This window comes from Talpa occidentalis, unplaced genomic scaffold (genome assembly GCF_014898055.3).
Source record: "Talpa occidentalis isolate TD23 unplaced genomic scaffold, MPIMG_talOcc4v2.1 talOcc4.10, whole genome shotgun sequence".
NCBI classification, from domain to species: Eukaryota; Metazoa; Chordata; class Mammalia; order Eulipotyphla; family Talpidae; genus Talpa; species Talpa occidentalis.
In genome coordinates this window covers 103,939,132-103,955,769 of record NW_023600993.1, presented here as the reverse complement: position 1 = coordinate 103,955,769, position 16,638 = coordinate 103,939,132, and the positions used below count along the sequence as shown (strand labels likewise).

At 44.1% G+C, this 16,638-nt stretch overlaps 1 protein-coding gene across 2 annotated transcripts; it reads right to left on the bottom strand.

Annotated features, from left to right (window-relative positions):
• Window positions 1-2,917: 2,917 nt before the first annotated feature.
• Window positions 2,918-16,152, bottom strand: SPO11 (SPO11 initiator of meiotic double stranded breaks). 2 transcript variants are annotated; one of them, XM_054698420.1, is made up of 14 exons: window positions 15,986-16,152; window positions 14,151-14,264; window positions 12,528-12,616; window positions 12,097-12,163; window positions 11,752-11,860; window positions 11,336-11,422; window positions 10,601-10,637; window positions 9,921-10,030; window positions 8,293-8,466; window positions 7,293-7,392; window positions 6,979-7,016; window positions 6,085-6,161; window positions 4,020-4,131; window positions 2,918-3,538 (listed from the first exon to the last, which is right to left on the bottom strand). In XM_054698420.1, the coding sequence occupies exons 1-14, from the start codon at window positions 16,114-16,116 to the stop codon at window positions 3,419-3,421; spliced, it is 1,365 nt and encodes a 454-aa protein (XP_054554395.1). In that variant the 5' UTR covers window positions 16,117-16,152; the 3' UTR covers window positions 2,918-3,418. The 2 variants fall into 2 exon arrangements, with proteins under 2 accessions (XP_054554395.1, XP_037356656.1); XM_037500759.2 differs by lacking the exon at window positions 8,293-8,466 and having other exon boundaries at window positions 15,986-16,149.
• Between the last annotated feature and the right edge of the window lie 486 nt (window positions 16,153-16,638).

The window sequence follows — 16,638 nt, the reverse complement described above, 5'->3', positions numbered from 1 at the left end:
CTTCGAGAAGCTGACAGAACGTTGCCCGGAGTGCGGGGAAGCGGGTCACGGGGCTCCCGCCTGGCCCCCCGGGCGTTCCCGCTCCGCGCTGGGGGTAACGGGGCCAGACTTCCAGGGCGCCCCGGATTAGGTTCAAACGAAGTAACCCGCTTGGAAGGCTTTTGCTAAGGGTCGGGCTCCGTAGGAATGTCACCACGTACCAACAGTGAACATATCGGCATTTCAGCTGGTGCTTTTTCCCCTTTCAAGAACGTCTGAAGGGAGAGGAGGAAGGGCGCCCTCGAGGCGCCGCGCACGCCCCGCAGCTGCGGCTTTGCTCGTGAGCGTGGTCTGGTCCCAGCCACAGGGAACCTTACACTCCCTGGGATCTTGTTTAAAAATGCAGATTCAGTAGGTCCAGGGGGCCCAGGAACCAAGGTTTCTATCAAAATCCTAATTGGTATTGTTGGGCCAACAATTATCTTTAATTAAAAAATTTGAACTAGGCTTTGTGATCAGCTTGGCTGCGAAGATGCACATACTTCCTTGGGTTCCAATCACATACTTGGGTTCCAAAGCTATGACACAAGTGACTTCCCCTCCAGGGGCGCTCGTTTCACACAACGGTCCCCACCACCCCTTGTCTTATCTCAGACTCGCCCACCCCATTTCTTTAAAAAATGACCTGAAATATTTTCAAGAAACGTCCACCGGATGGAGGAACTGAGATGAGAGTGGAGCCTCTGCCAGCAGAGGGCGTCCCTGGCTTATTTTTAACACGATTCATTTCTTGGGCTCCATGACTTCCATGGTGAAGGTGTTCAAACAAAACTGTTCCAGAAAACTTGATTATAAAGACGTTCTGTTGAAACTATTTCTTAGTACCCATGTCCATGTGGTTTAGCTTTCAAAGCAGCTGTTCTCAGCACCACAGACCAGAGCTGCACCAGACTATTCAAACTGAGACACACTCATTAAAGGGAATTTAAGATGGAAAATCTAAGTGTTTTTCTTTTTACCTGTTTTGTATAAAGTGCAACATAGTTTTTCTCACGCAATTGTGACTTCTGAAATCACTTAGAATCACCACAATGACAGTTAAATTTCCCAGAAACCTGGGGAAAAGCAGCTTTTATTTTGCAAGGGTGACTATGAGCCCTTAAGGAAAAACCAAGATTCTCTGAACACCTTTTGTTGCACCAGGTGTTATTCGCTTTAATTACAAACAGAATCCAATCCCAACAGTCTTTCTTGGTTAAAATTATGAAAATAGTAGAAATAAATGGAGCAGCTGATGGTAAAGGATCTGTTGTCAGTTGCCCTTTTGAATAGCTGCCTATTTTAGAGTGATTCTTTCTAGAAACAAATCCTGAGAATCAGAATTATAGATGTTTCCCAAATAGCTATTAATATTAAATTTTCATCTATTTCTAATAAAGTAAATTCAAATTAGTGTATTTTGCTCTCCTTCCATTTTTATTTCCCCCCCCCAAAAATTTAAGTAAATTGATTTCTAATCATAAACATGATTTTATCCAAATTGAACATAGTGTCTGGTCTCTTTCAATCTACTTCAATGACTTAGATTTTTCATATCTTTCCATGCTGACAGTATATTCTAACCCAGACACTTTACGGCTTAGTCATTTATTTCTACATCAGTCATTTTCTCCTTTACAAAACTGGTCAAAGTTCAATGACATTATTAGATGTTAAGGGAGGACGTACGATACAAAGCCAAAGAAAATCTGTGATGTATAAAAAGTTCTTAGAAGTTTTGACAGTCTCACAAGTCAGTCAAACAGTGTACCAGAATGTTCTCCAAACGAGTGACTTGGTTCTGTGTGACAGGGAACAACATACTTGCTGCCTTCACAGGCCTGGCACCAGGCTCGAGTCACACTTGGTGGACAGAGCAGTGCAGGCCTCTCCTGAGCAGGGGTGTTAGGCCACACCAGGTCCTGCCTGGTGAAGGAGGTTTGTTTGGAGCCTGACTCTCAGGTCTAAGTCCCTGTGCTCCTGCTTAGTCGCTATGTGACCTCACCAGGAAAAGGCACGGAGCCTCTCTGCGCCGCTGCTGTCACTTCCGTGAGATGGGAATGATAAACAAAGCACTGAGCTCTTAGGGCTTCTGTGAGAATGAAATGGATGTTTGCAAAACACCTAGAAAAATACCTGGCACACATAAAGTACCTTGCTAGTATTTTCTTGTACAATGACATGATTTAACCCCATCACAGAGTTTTGAGCAGGCTGGCTCTGTGGGGGAGCGGCCTCTGCAGTCATGAAGGCCTGTGTCGGGAAGACCCCTCGGGCTCAGTTCTCTGCTGCAGTCATCTTGAAATTCATAATCACTTTGACAAGGAACTTGATGCTTACATTCTGATCTGGACACCTGCTCCCAAGGCAGGCAGTGTGACTGTCCCTGTTGGGGCATGCTCAGTGAGGGGGCTTTGAACAAGTGACATCCTCACTGTCCTCCCCTGTACAACAGAATGATGACCCCTGAGCCCCCAAGTTTTGGGAAGGGTTGGTAAGCAAATGTGTAGCTGTGATTGGCACATGTGCGTTCTCAGGTATCTTTTACTGACATATACCTGGATAAGCCCACTTTTCTGTACTTCTCTGATAAATACATATTCTTGCTTAGAATTACAAGAAACTTTGTAGAGCGGTTGAAACTACATAATATAATCATAAAACTCATCTCAGAGAAGATTAAAATCGGTTCTTGAACAGGAAAGATCATATCTTTATTGCCACAGAAGGGCTTTATTAAAATTTAAGACTTCTGCAAATCTTCAAACTGAAGTTCTTTGTTCTATCACCTAGACTAGCCTAGAAAAGCAGTGAGGCGACTTGAACTGGCAAGAGAACTAATAAAAACCTAGAGAAAGTTTTCAAATAAATAATATTAATAAACAGTATGCTCAAAAACAGAGTAAATAGAGCACTGAAGACCACATTAACCCAAATGTTTATTCATAATTTCACCAATGAATAAATGGGGCTTGGCTCCATACTACAAAGGCAAAGGAAAACAAAAGAAACTTCTGGACACTGTAATTCATTTACAACATCTCAAATTTAGGTTATTATTAGTTTGTGTTACTAATAAGATGCTATATGCCTTAATGTTAGTTATACTGTTGAAATGAAAACATTTTTGTAGACTTTAAAGAGTTTTTTCCCAAATAAAATTTTAAAGTTAAAATAACATATATCCTTTATAATTTACTTTAGGACATAGATCACAGAGGACAAAATAGAGCCCTTTAGAGAAAAGTACCGCATAACATTTGTTTTGATAAAAATAATGGTTAAGGGAGAATTATTTCATTTTACCTCTGGAGGATTAAGAATATACATACAACAATATCTACTACTGGAAACAAAACCAAAGAAAAGCCTCTTGTGATCATAAGTTATGTTGATGTTCTTAGATCCATCCTCCGAATTTTAGCTTATTGGGTAAGTATACTCTAGAGAGATAATCTGATGATAGGCAGGTCAAGGCTTGGATTTCTGCCTTCATTTTAGAGTCTGCCATTATTTCCATCTGTCAATAGAAGTAGATACAGTCATAGCAGAGGCCTTTCGTCCAGCCTGTCAATACAACAAATTAGTCAATCTTGACTCACTTTACTTTCCAAAACCCTGAGGAACAGCCAGAATATTCTAGAGCTGCAATAGCTAAAAATAGCAGAATATCTGGTATGGGCGCCTTCAATGGCCAGGAATGATCAACATCATTCTCTTGTGTTTATCCCCCATAAATTCAGATGCAGCTCTAGACAATGCTCTATAACTGCAAGGATAAAAACACATCAGCTGATCTTATCCACTAGGATTCATAATTTGATATTTTGACATGATAATGGTCAAAATCCTTTGGGGGTAACCTGCCAAATATATAACCTGTTGGTTATGTAAAATTTTAAGGAGGATATTTTCATATACATTAGTGTGTGCATAGCCAGCCACTACTAATGTAAAAGACTATAAAACATTCAAAACTTGGATTTTAAAGAAAAACATACTTCTTTTCTCCAAAATGGCTGGCAGGTGACATAGGGTCTCTTCAGGATACTGTCAAGTTTCATTTGGTCCTGTTTTGTCAATGGAATTAAAGTCTCTTTAGATATATTTAACCTGGAAAAAAATAGATGAAAAGCATCAGTAAAAGCTAGTGTTCCTTTAATGTGGAAATCACATTATTTCATTTGTATTTACTGTGCTATTTCAGGAATCTCAACATATAAGAAAATCAGTACAGATTCACTTTTTGAGTCCATGATTTTTGGGGATCTTGCATGGCCGAGACCAGCAAAATTTCAAGTTCATTCTGGAAGTTAGTTCTCAGCTGTGTTCCTTCATGTCACACTCAGGGAGGAAGACAGGCAGATGGACATTTGTTAAAAGGTGAGTGGTTACAGTGCCACATCACATAAATGGACACCAGTGGCTCAGTGATGGGGCCATGATGCCTCCAGGCCCCACTCCTACTCTTGAAGCTGTGAGCTCCATGTATGTGGGGTTTTAGTCTCCAGAGAACTTAATTATTTCTAATTCATTGAGAGCTTTCTAGGTCTTGGAAGACAGTCTATCACTTTTCACTTACTCATGCATGTGTACACACACACACACACACACGTATACAAGCATCTATCTAGTTTCAAATTTTAAAAAGTAGAATGCAATCTTGTTATGTGTTTTAAAAACAGAACATGATGGGCCTAGGATTTCTGGCATGGACACATTTGGAAGTCACAAATCCTGGATTTCCCAGGAGAGCTCCAGTTTCAAATAGTCTTTCTTTTAATGTCCCCATAATTATGATCATTTGCCAGTGGCAGCTCCTGGATAGGGTGATGGTTTGATGACATGGAGGAGAGACAATTTCCCTAGAAGTCACATCTGTGTGGTTGCCATACTGATTTTCTTCTTATACTATATTTGGAATGAGCAGATCATTTATCTTGAATTTGTGTTAGACATGATCTTCGGACAGATTACTCCTAAAGGATTTTAACATGACACAAACATTAAATTGATCAAAACTTTGATTCACTCAAAACTTGAATGTTTTCTTTAGTGCCCTTACTTTGTAAGAAATGACAATCACTCAAAACTGTTCACATTCTGTATTCTGGAAACAAGCCCCTTTCACGACTGCTTAGAGTAATCCAATACACACATTTTGAGTTCATTCTCACAGGCCAATTAAAACAACCGAAGATACTTTAAAACCTCTACCGGCAGAGACGAGCAGCAGGGCAGCCACTCCGAGGGGCAGGGGTTACTTGCTCTCTAGGGAAAGCAAGAGGCAGCTGGTGCCTTGAAAACGCGCACGCCCTCTGACCAAGATTCCGGAGATCCAGCCCTGCCCTGGGCCAGCAAAGCTGTCAGGACCACTCCAGTGTCCCACGACAGGGGTTGGCTGAGTAAACATGGTACACCCAGTCCTGGAACTCAGAAATATGAGACCTGAAAATGAGGCCGTAGAAGAGAGATGTATTTATTGATGTAGAGAAGTGACTCCACTGTGGTGTGAGAACAGCAGGCCGTAAAGTGATATTAGGGTAAGAGCCTGCTTTTGTGAGAAAGTTATGGTTATGCACAGAACAAATCTAAAGGTAAACTGTTCATCTGAGGTGAAATTTACCTTGCTATTTAATGATTTTTTTCTATAATGAACTATGTATCACACTTGCCAAAATTTAGGTTCCCAAACTTGAAGTAACCTTAAAATTGGATTTTTAAGTGAAATTAAAATTTTAAATCTATAAAACAGATTCATATGACAAATGATTTTGTCAATGATTATCATTAGATTCAGCGTCTCATACTTTCTAAGTTTAAAAAAATTACAAAATATTTTAACCATAAAAGCAGTCTTCCAGGTAGCTCAAAGCCCATCAACCAAGTTCATTTAAGTATTTCAGTCGTTACAACAGACACTGATGAACTATTCAAAACTACACAGCCCTGCATCACAGCGAACAAGAGAGACGAGAGGCTGAACGCCCGGCCCAGGCCTTCGAGGCGCACTGCCACACGGCCCGCACGCCGCCACGTGAACACCCTGTCCCGCCGAGGGCTGACCTTTTAATGTCAGAAGGGAGGAGGCCGAGCCATCTAACAGCTGGAACTGTGAGGTGATGGGCTTCAAAGGACATAGACTAAAAGAAAGAGCAAAAGCATATTGGTAAGGCTAAAATGTAGAGGGTGCCCCTTGTTTTTCCTTCTCAGGAAGGGCCAATACTAAACTGCCCACAGGAGTGAGAAAAAGACCTGCAGCTTCGCTAAGCTGGGCTGTCAGTGAGGGGTTTGAAACCGTCCTGTCACGTGGGTGTAATCATTTTTTATGAAGTAAAACTACCAAGGAACCTCTCTGCTCTGCACTCACTGTGAGAGCCCATGGTCTAGCCCCGGCTCCACTGTCCTTTCCATCTGCTTTAGGGCGCATTCAGCACCACACCGAACTTCCCCCTGTCCTGGCAGGGCCTGAGCTCTTCGTTCCCAGCAGGCTCCCAGGGGGTGCCGAGACTGCTGGTCCCTGGTCCCACACTTTTGAGAACCACTGACGAATGGCACTTGCAGACTGACTACAAGGGTGAAATTTGATTGTCTTTCCACTTCTCCTCATGGCGGGAGAAAAGGGAGTTAGGCACGCCAGAAGTCAAGGCTTATCTGTAATTTTCAGAGTATACTGGCCAATAAGATCGAGTGGTTACCCTGAGGTCCCATGGTTACGGGTCCGAGGGGAACAATAATGCCTCTTGCCCACAGCCAGGCCCACTCTGTTACCGTGGTCACACTGGTCACACCGGAAGCTGGAGTCACTGCCACAGAGCAGGCCCTCGGCTAGGACAGCAGCTGCCCTGGTACATGCTGGGCGCCCTCAGCCTCCTAGGGGCTCATAAGTAAATGAAGAGATCTCCCCGAAGAATATAAACCCTCTTGACTGGAAAAGGAAAAATACTTTCTCCCACTTACCATAGATCCATACTTATAGATGCACATGATTTCTATGCCTGTGAAAAGAAAGGTACCTTTAAAACGTCTTGCAATCTGTACTCTCAAATTATATCTAACACCTGTAGTTTTTTATTTTTGTGGACATTACCAACGAGAAACATAAAGTTCTGCTTAATATAGCAAAAATAGCCACAAGTCGCCTCACATGATTACTCACTAACCTTAATCTAATTGTATTATTTTAAAATCTTTTATGGACATGTTCTAAGAGCAGAAAAACACAACTACAATTTGGCTTAAGTTTTTGCTTCAGAGTTCCAGCAATAAATTACCATGTGGATCAGCATCCACGAGCGTGAAAACAGGAATGTGAAATGTGTCCCACAGCTTCTTGACTAGAAGCCTGGTGTTCAGATCAGGGACTCCTTTTCCCTGAAAGCAAACTGAAATTACTCACTTTAATTCCAATGGAATGATAAAACTATAATCTTATTTCATTAGTAATTTAAATGTGAGATTCCCTCATCTTAAATTTTACTGGTGAAACTGCTGTAGCCTGTGTGAAGTGTACGACGCATACAGCAGGGTGGAAAGGGCCATCAGTATTCAAATCTTTCACGCAAACGTCTCAGCCCTTGGAAATAAAGCTGAGGAAGTCTGTCAGCAGAAACAGATAATAACGACCCTGCATAAAGACGCTCACTGTTGTTCCACTGCTAACAGTTATCACAAGACAACGACAGAGGGGTGCACCGCCCAAGTCTCCAAGACTAGGCACGGGAGGCAGCAGAGCACGGAGAGGTCCAGCTTCTGGTCAGGCAGCCCTGGAGATGCGGCTTTGTCACCTCTTAGCGGCAGGACCTGAGCTGCCTGCCCCGGAAGCGAAACCACCGTGCTGTTGGGGCTCTGCGTGGCACCTCCTAAAGCTCTTCTGGGGATTGAGTAATTTAATCACCCTAAGGCACTTAGAAGAGTACCAGACTTAAATGTAGGATTTAACAAGCCCCACGTGGTGAAATAACACATGAAGTTATTAAAACAAAAGAAAAAGCAGTGTGCAGAGCGTTATAACATGAGCGAACAAGCAGCATGCCACGCGGAGGAGCGAGGGAAGCAAGGAGAGGTTGAGAATGGTGTTCCCCTGAGTCTGAATTCCCTGACAACCATTAGCGGGTCACACTGGGCCAGTGTCCTGGTCTTGGGAGCCTGGGTCTTCTCTTAGGAAATCAGGCTCAGCATGCCTGCCGCAGCGCTGGGGAGGACAGAAACGTGGAGCTGAACTATCTGAGTCCAAGTTCTGGTGTGGACCGGCATAGGAGTGTGGGAAAATACCTTCCTGCATCCCCGTCGCCTCTTATTAAAGTGGGGCGATGACAGCACCTGCCTCATAAGGTTGTCGAGAGACTCTCCAAGCTGACACAGCACCAGATGCAAACGCTCAACGTGTGGGGTGGCAGGGCCCTGGTCACAGGAGCACACGGGAGGGGTGAGCACTTTTATTCTCTCCTTGGGGACAGACATCACACGTGTGTGGTAAGCAGTCAAACAGCATCAGTGGACATCCGGGCACAAAGGGCCCCTCCCCAGCCTGACTCTCGTCCCCAGCTCCCCACTCAGAGGCAGGCACTGGGGTTGGCACCCAGGGGTCCCCAATGTCAGGGGACACTGCGACAGCACCGTGTGTGGACAGGTGAGGCTTAGCAGGCAGCATCAAGGAGAAAACCAAGGTAGAGAGATAGAATTATGTGTGACTTTTCCCTCTCGAAATGCACAGTCCATAACCAGTGCCACATGGTCTCTTCAACCTAAACGTCTCCAAAGCGCCAGAACCAGTGGGACGCAAACACCATGGGCTGAGCAGAGTCCCTGCCCTGGCTTCTGGCCAGCCCAGAGGGCATGCGCTCTCCTCCGAGGGGCAGGGCGTGAACAGGGAAGAGGACTGCAGCAGTGAGTGGGGGGACAGCCCACAGGGGCACCAAGCGGGGCTCAAACATGGCCTCCACAAGGTTGCAGGCCGCATGTTCATCTCAACCGTCACTCCAGCTCTTCAAACCGGGCAGGCGCCACCAGGGTGTCCTGCTCCCACTTCAGGTTCCGGTTTCTAAGCCCACTCTCAAAATCTTTCCTCCACAGCAGAAACAGAACAAAGGAAGACACAAACTAAGCCAAAGAACCCCTAGGAATCTGGCAGTGGAGCTGAGGCCACCAGAGGGGAAGCGTGTGGTGGCAAGCAAAGGGGCCGAGTGGACTAAGGCGGAGGACTATGGGGGCTTTGGAGGTGAGTCTGAAAAGGGATGAAACTGTATCCCTAAACCACAGTGTTGACTTCACTAAAAATAATACAAATTTAAAATCTTCCCTCTATGATGAAGGGAGCCTTCGGCCACTGTCCTGCAGCCGTTACAGTTACTCACGTTACTCCAGCACGGTTGGCTGGGGCTCCGGGCACCTGAGCCATGTGCCTCACTTCTCGCAGCTGGAGGTCACCAAACCGGTCCTTTCCTCTGAAGCGTTGCTCCTGACTGCGCCTCCCCCCACCCACCCGACCCGCCCGACCGCCCCGACAACCTGTTCCAGGCCCATCTGCTCCCTCGCCACATCATCCGCAGGCTAGCGGGCCGGCTGCCCAGCTAGGCCTGGCCTTCCCTTTCTCACCAGTTCAGGAACTCTCGGTAGTGCCCGAGCTTTCTGAACTAAATCAGGACATCTCTTTGGGACGGGCCAGGCCTTCTGTGATGCCTGGCAGCCTCTCTCCAGGGCAGCTCTGCTTCTCCAGGGCCCTCTCCTCACCACTTCCGCAAGCCTAGCCACAGACATTGCTTTTACTGCTAATCTAGTAACTCAGAAGGATCTTAAGTAGATGAGCTTTTCTTATATGGCTCTATAAAAGTAGAAGGCCAGACAGCGGCCATCACTAAATGATGGTGGTCTTGGAACTGTGGTAAAGGTAGGAAATGTACCGTAACCATGATGCAAGGAGACATTTTGTTGCAAAAGTTGTCATCTAGCAGGCGCTGAAATGTGGCATCTTTTTCTACAATTAATAGAAATTTTGCATCTGTAATTAAATCTGTGAAGTTAAGGCTGATAAACTAAAGGCAAGAATATTTCATTTTAACCACAAACTGAATACTGGTGCCACTTAGGTCAATCCAAAATCATGTATTTTTATCTTTAACTTCAAATATAAAAAGATGCCTACTCAGGGCCTCCCTGGTGGCCTAGGGGTTAAGTCTCAGCGCTATCGCCACTACAGCCTGAGTCTGATACACAGCAGACAGCAGACCTTTCCTATTGTGCCTGCTGCTCCCCGCAGCAGTGTATTTCACTAGATATGCCTGTTCTGCTCCCCATTCTGTCTCTGATGAATCATCTCACCTCCTGTACTTCTAGCCTACACCCCAGTTCTTCTATGCCAAAAAAAAAAAAAAAAAAGATGCCTACTCATATATTTAGACATCTGTCTTTCCTACTGGAGGGTGAGGCCCCACAAGAATCCTGAAGAAGGGGCCGTGGTGTGTTCATCTTGACCACTACAGGGTCTGACTTGTTTGTTACACATTATGAAGATGTGGCTTACCAAAGCAATGAATGAATGAACATTCTAGAAGTTTAAATTGTTTTACCACTCAAAGGATACTCCGAATTCCTTGAACATTAGAAGGCACAGCAACAGCCTAAGTTAACAAAACAAAACTGCCTTTATTTTAAATGAAAAACAAGTAAAGCCACATTTAAATTTTATCACAAATCTACTTTCATTTTTCTCTGAATATACCAGTCATCAAAATTTATTCCTCACTAACAAAAAGAACAACAAAAATTAGTAAGAAGAGATTTACTCCTTAGTAAGAAAACAGACTCAAGACCCAAGCCACTTCCCAGCAGGTGAGAATTTCTTGGAAACTTTGTGGAAATGGGGTTTCAAAAGCAGAGGGCAGTGAAGGCAAGACCTCTGCTTCCTGACACTCTCCTCCAAAGGGTCTATGGGCCTTTCCAAGCTGCCGCGCTAGTCCGGTCCTGCGAGCTTTCCGTGCACCAACGCCTCGCAGACAGTTCTGTACTGAACATCTTCATTTCAGAACCAGAAACTCTGAATGAAGATTGTATAACTAGCCATGCCAAATGATCAAGGCTCCCTCCACCTGAACACAGCCACACATGCTTACCAGGCGCATGTTGTGCGTGTTTAGCTCACTGCGACACTTGACAATTGGCAAGTTTTGCAACGAGTAATATACGAGCTCCCAAAGCATTCGTCCTTCAATTTTATTTTAAAACTGGAAGCTCTAAACTACAGCAAAGCAGGAAAAAATGCATTTCAAAAACACAGGCCCTGGAAGGGGTGAGGTCGTGTGGGGACATGGCTGCTTACGGTCGCTCCGCAGGGACAGTTCACCTTGGTGCCGTCCTCCTCCAGGTACCGCAGGCTGCCCGCGAGCAAGCCTTTTGATGTCGATAACTGAGAAATAGCAGACAAGTTTGAAAACTTTTTTGTTACTCTATTTTATGCTACGTTGTTCTTCCTGCTCACCTGTCTAAAGTGTGTGTGTGTATGTGTTTAAGCTTGGATTGGGATTTAAGAAATATAAAAGGATGTTTAAGATGACAAATATTTTCCAATTCACATGTTTGGTTAATTCAAGAGACTATATTGAGAACAGAATCTTTAAATACATATGAGAAAAATATAGTATCATAAAGTGTCGAAAGGACCAGAAGGCATTTATGCTGCTTACAATTTTATATATTTTGTTTTAAAATAAAATTTTTGTATCAAATGCTACTTACGATATGCAGACTCCTCCTTGGCACTTTTAACATACAAGAAATGTCATTGATAATATTGTCCACAACGGTTTGGTTACCAAAGAGTTGGCTGTCAGTGTAATATATGTCCCTGTAAAATAAAATATATATATATATATTCCTAATTAACCATACTCTCCTTGCCGATGGCAAGTACTGTGGTTTTATTTGAAGAAAGCTTTAACTAGACAAAACACAATTTACAAAGAAACTAATTTCTTAACCCTAGTCTCTCTTATGGAGCATTTTAAAACCTATAATGAAAGTTAATCTAATTAGACCCCAGGCAGCATTTTTAGGAGCTTTTTACTGGAACAATACATTTACCTTTTGGTTGCATAAGTGTTGCTCTGTGCTAATTTATAAATCATGGACAATATTTTGAGAATTAAAGCTGTAAAATAAGATGCAATGAACAAGTTACTCATCATGTCACATCCTAATTCAAAACATACTTCTATCAAAAATTGACTGTCCCCAGCTACTCGCCATAACATTAGAAAAAAATCTTTCCAAAATAGAAGTGTTAAGTACGAATAACAATTATCTGAAGAATCAGATAAAATTCATTGCATTACAAACAGCAAAAGTGAGACAATACTTTTTCACTGCAATACTTTTTTACTTTGCAAAATTCCATAAATTTATTTCAAATACACAGGTGGTCTATTAAAGAACAAGTAGAATTATTTAAATAGGAATAAGTAAAACCTAGAAAGTAATTTTTTATGACTAAAAGCAAAGAAAAATTAATTTACCAAATTTTTTAATTGATTTTGTTGAATCACTTCTTATTTTTCTCATGGTACAATGAGATACCATCTGAAGGCCCACAGAATCTTCAAATCTGTCATTTGTTCAAAGCAAGGGAATAAAATGAAAAATAATTAATTTCTGTACACTGAGAAATATACACTGAATGCCCCTTGCTGCACATCATTTCAGTCCACATTTCTTCTCCATGTAAGCACTGAAGCTTTAGGACAACCTTGACTATAAGCTTAGATAGCTCCAGGTGGTAATTAGATGCTTAGCATTGTGACATATAGACACTAGAATAAAGCAAAGAAATGAATGAGGGGCCTCCCTGGTGGCGCAAGAGGTTAAGGTGCTTCATAGCACCGCACTATGAAGCAATCCGCAGCCTCTGCAGCACGAGTTTGATCCCTGGCACGTGGGAGCAACCCACATGTGCAGCAGACCTCTCCTGACTCGCCCTGCAGCTCCCCTCGCAGTGTATTTTAGTCAGTCTGCCTGTTCTGTTCCCCACTCTGTCTCTGGTGAATCCTCTCACATAGCCCCCCTTCCCGCCCCCAGCATATCTGGCCTGTACCCCAGCTCTTGCATGCATAAATAAATCTTAAAAAAAAAAAAATGTGTGTCTAAAATATACAATATATATCTGTATTTCTTCCCTGGGAAAGCTTTTGGTGTTTCATATTTTAAAATTATTTCACAATTTTATTAGCATTTTGATCATTTTAGCCATTAAGTTACTTAGCAGTCACTTAACAGTTACTCAATTTTAGAAGCTGTGAAATATTTTCTTTCTGATTTACCTTCAATGTTACATCAGAATTTCTACTGTTGTTAAATTGAACTGCTGAGTTTTCCCTGTAGGTGGCAGCAGGCACCAGGCAGAGATGCCCTGTGTCAACTGATTCTAGATTTGATGAAATGCTATTTTGAAACTGTAATTCAAAAGTTTAGAATAATTATATTATTCATAAAAGAACATAGTGACTAAGATGCCTCAAAAGTACTTTTATTCTGTTTCTGTAACTCTTACTAAAGATTATTCTTGCAGTGTTTTTCATTCTTGGGTGGGAAGATTCTACAGGCTGAGGATATGAAAAAACAAACCCGATATAAGCAGGTTTGGGAACTTTGACAAAATTATTGGCTGGTTTTATCCTTCTTGGTCACTGATTTGGGGAAGGTGGAGATCCTTTGAAATGTGCTTTATGCTCCAGATATATTTATTTTGGTCTCCGTATGAGGATGGTTTGTGGCTCCCTCAGCAAGTGGTTCCCTTCAAGGCGTATAGATGAGAATTCCACTGGTTATATTTCCCCCTGTTGGCCAAGCTCAGAGCCCTTTTTGAACAGGGCTACAAGACCTGATCACCTTGACCTCTAACTTCTTTTGGTGCTCTGTTTTTTGTCCCTAGCAGGTTTTTTTTTTTTTTTTTTTTGCCTTACCTTTCATACTTACTTCAAGTTTATATCACCTGACTGTATGGTATGTATTTTGTAAACTTCCTTAATCCTTTTGCCAAGGTAAAGGCAATAAAAAGAATGAAATCCAACTAGAATGCTCACTTGAATACATTCACATAATGACAAAGATAGACATTGAAAATAAAAATGCAAAATGCCCACTTTATATTTTCCCAGCTTGATCTGTTGTCTACTGTGAATGCAGGTGCTTTATTTCTCGCCAAGCTTGCGATTACTTCTTGGATGATGTGTTCTATAGATGCAAGAACTTCAGAACTGAAACAAAACACCATGATTCAATCTTACTCATAAAGCAGGCTTTTACAATAATGCAACATTCCCCCAGCTCAATACTAAAGTAACTTTCTCTTTCATTGTTAGTTCTTTAAGACTAAGTACTCTATGTCAATAATCATCTCCAGTAAATTGACATTAGTACTGCATTAAAACAACAACTGTTCTTTACAAAATGTACTTACCTAGTGATTTCATTTGCTTGTCATTTTAATTCTCAATGACAACTGAAGTATCTCCCTTTTAATGTAATTTAGAAATGCATTTGTATCCACTCTTCACATAAACCTACTTTAAATACAAACTTGTTGACTTGAAATAACTGTTTTAATTTAAAATGATGTAATATTTGGGCTTTGAATTTAATCTCTTTCCCAAAAATGTGATGCAAAAATATTTTAAAAGAAACAGTTCTTGTTGTAGAGTATTACCCTAGCTGATCTCAGCCCCTCTAAATTTTAGTGATACAAGAAGAAAACTTTAATCAGTACCATGAAAAGAGCTGGCAGCGATCACAACACTGTACAGCAAAATATTAAGAATTAGCCAGTTTTCTGTCAGCCGACTTTTAATATCACAAGCCATCAGCTTCAAAAAATGTCATCCTGTTTTAAGTACCACGAGCCTATCGCCTTGGAAGGGGCTCAAATAAAAGCTAGAAATTGGGCAACATGCAGAGTTTCTAATTTCCACAGAAATTCAGAGCTGTCACAGAAAACACAGGTGCCAGACAGTGCATTTTAAAACTTTCAATGTCTTCGAAGATCAAGAGGTTAAAAAAAAAAAAGGAAAAAAGACACAAATAGCTCATTTTTCCAGCTTGGATGGCAGGGGGGAGCAAAAGACAACATGGCACCCAACTTTCAGATACGATCAGATAAATTTACATCTGAAACGTAAACAGCTTCCACTCCTTCCTGTCCCTCACCCGCCTGAATTCTGCCTCCAACTAAATCCTTTCATACAAATCTATTTGCTTGTGGGTTTTTCTCTTGGTTGTTTTGTTTTGGGCTTTTTTCTGGTAGTTGGCTTGGGTTTAAGAAAAAAGACGGTAATTTGTTTAGGCTGAAAAGCTTTGCTGATAAATCAGAAAAGCAGAGCAGGGAGCACGACTGGGGGTTCACGACGTCATGCGTCTTCGGGGGACTGGGGGGACTGGGGGGACTGGGGGGCTGGGGGGCGGCTGGGGGGGCCTGGGGGCGGCTCGGCCGCGTGTGCCACGGTCGGGGCCACTTGATCCAGTGGCCGGGCCACGCGCGTCCCTGACTGAACGTGGCTCTGAGAACAGGCGCCCTCGGGCCAGAGACCTTGCGTCGCTCCGCGCCCCGCTCTGGGGAGACACTGCGGGGTCGAGCTCGCGACGCCCGTCCGCCCCCCAGCCCTTCAGTCAGCACCCCCTCACCCGCAGTCTGGACACGCACAAACCCAGCCCGCGCCCCGCGCGCCGCCCCGCCGGGAGCTCAAGCACCCTGTGGGCCGGCCGCGGGGCGCCCTGGAACATTCCAGAAGACACAGGCAGGCAGGAGGGCGGGCGCGCCAGGCGGGGCTAGGAGGGGCCTTTTCCCGCGCTCACCCGGCCGGCCCGCCAAGGGGGCCCCTCTGTGGCCCCCACCCGGTGCTGGGACGGGGCACCCCATCTCCCCCAGGCGCCTCAGGCGCGCGCGCCCCGGCCTGTCCCTCGCGCCAGCTCGAGGCCCACGTACCCGGTGGCCTGGCGGGTGCCCCCGCCCGCCGGCTCCCCTCCGTCCCGCCTCAGGGCGGCCAGCAGCGAAGCCCGGTGCCGGTCCAGAACCTCGAAGAACGAGGCCTCAGGCCCCGCGGGCGCAAAGGCCATGAGCAGCGGCCCTCGGAGCCCCACACCGCCTGCCCGCGCTTCCCGCGCAATTGTCGGGGACGCCCCCTGCCGCCGCGCCCGCGCATGCGCACACCCCACCGGGAGGCCGGGGCGCATGCGCACCTCACAGATGCATGCGCACCGCACCTTCATTGGGTGCAGTGCGCAGGCGCAGGGCTCTCAGGTGCTGCCCCACCTGGGTATCAGTGGTGGGCCTTTCCTTGCTTGGGATGCTGTGCTCAGACTTTCTTGAAATGGTTTTGTCTGTCTCTCGTCTGTCTGTCTGTCTTTCTGTCTACCTACTTACCTGTCTGTCATACTGAGATCCTAACCAATCTGCAATATTGTTCATTTTCATTAACACAAATAGGTGTGGTCCTCCAGCTGTCTTCTAGGCACTGGACACAGCAGCGATCAAGGCAGAAGAAATTCCTGTCCTTGCTACTGCTGATGTATCAGTTTGCTACAGCTGCTTGCTACTGCTTAGATCAGCTTGAGAGTTTACAGAGCCCATTTCACTCA

Coding starts and splice junctions, on each gene's coding strand:
- SPO11 (XM_054698420.1), bottom strand. CDS start 16,116: ATGGCCTTTGCGCCCGCGGGGCCTGAGGCCTCGTTCTTCGAGGTTCTG. Junction 10,638..11,335: donor ACTGTCCCTGCGGAGCGACC/GTAAGCAGCCAT, acceptor TTGTTAACTTAG/GCTGTTGCTGTGCCTTCTAA. Junction 7,017..7,292: donor CGTGGATGCTGATCCACATG/GTAATTTATTGC, acceptor TTCTTTTCACAG/GCATAGAAATCATGTGCATC.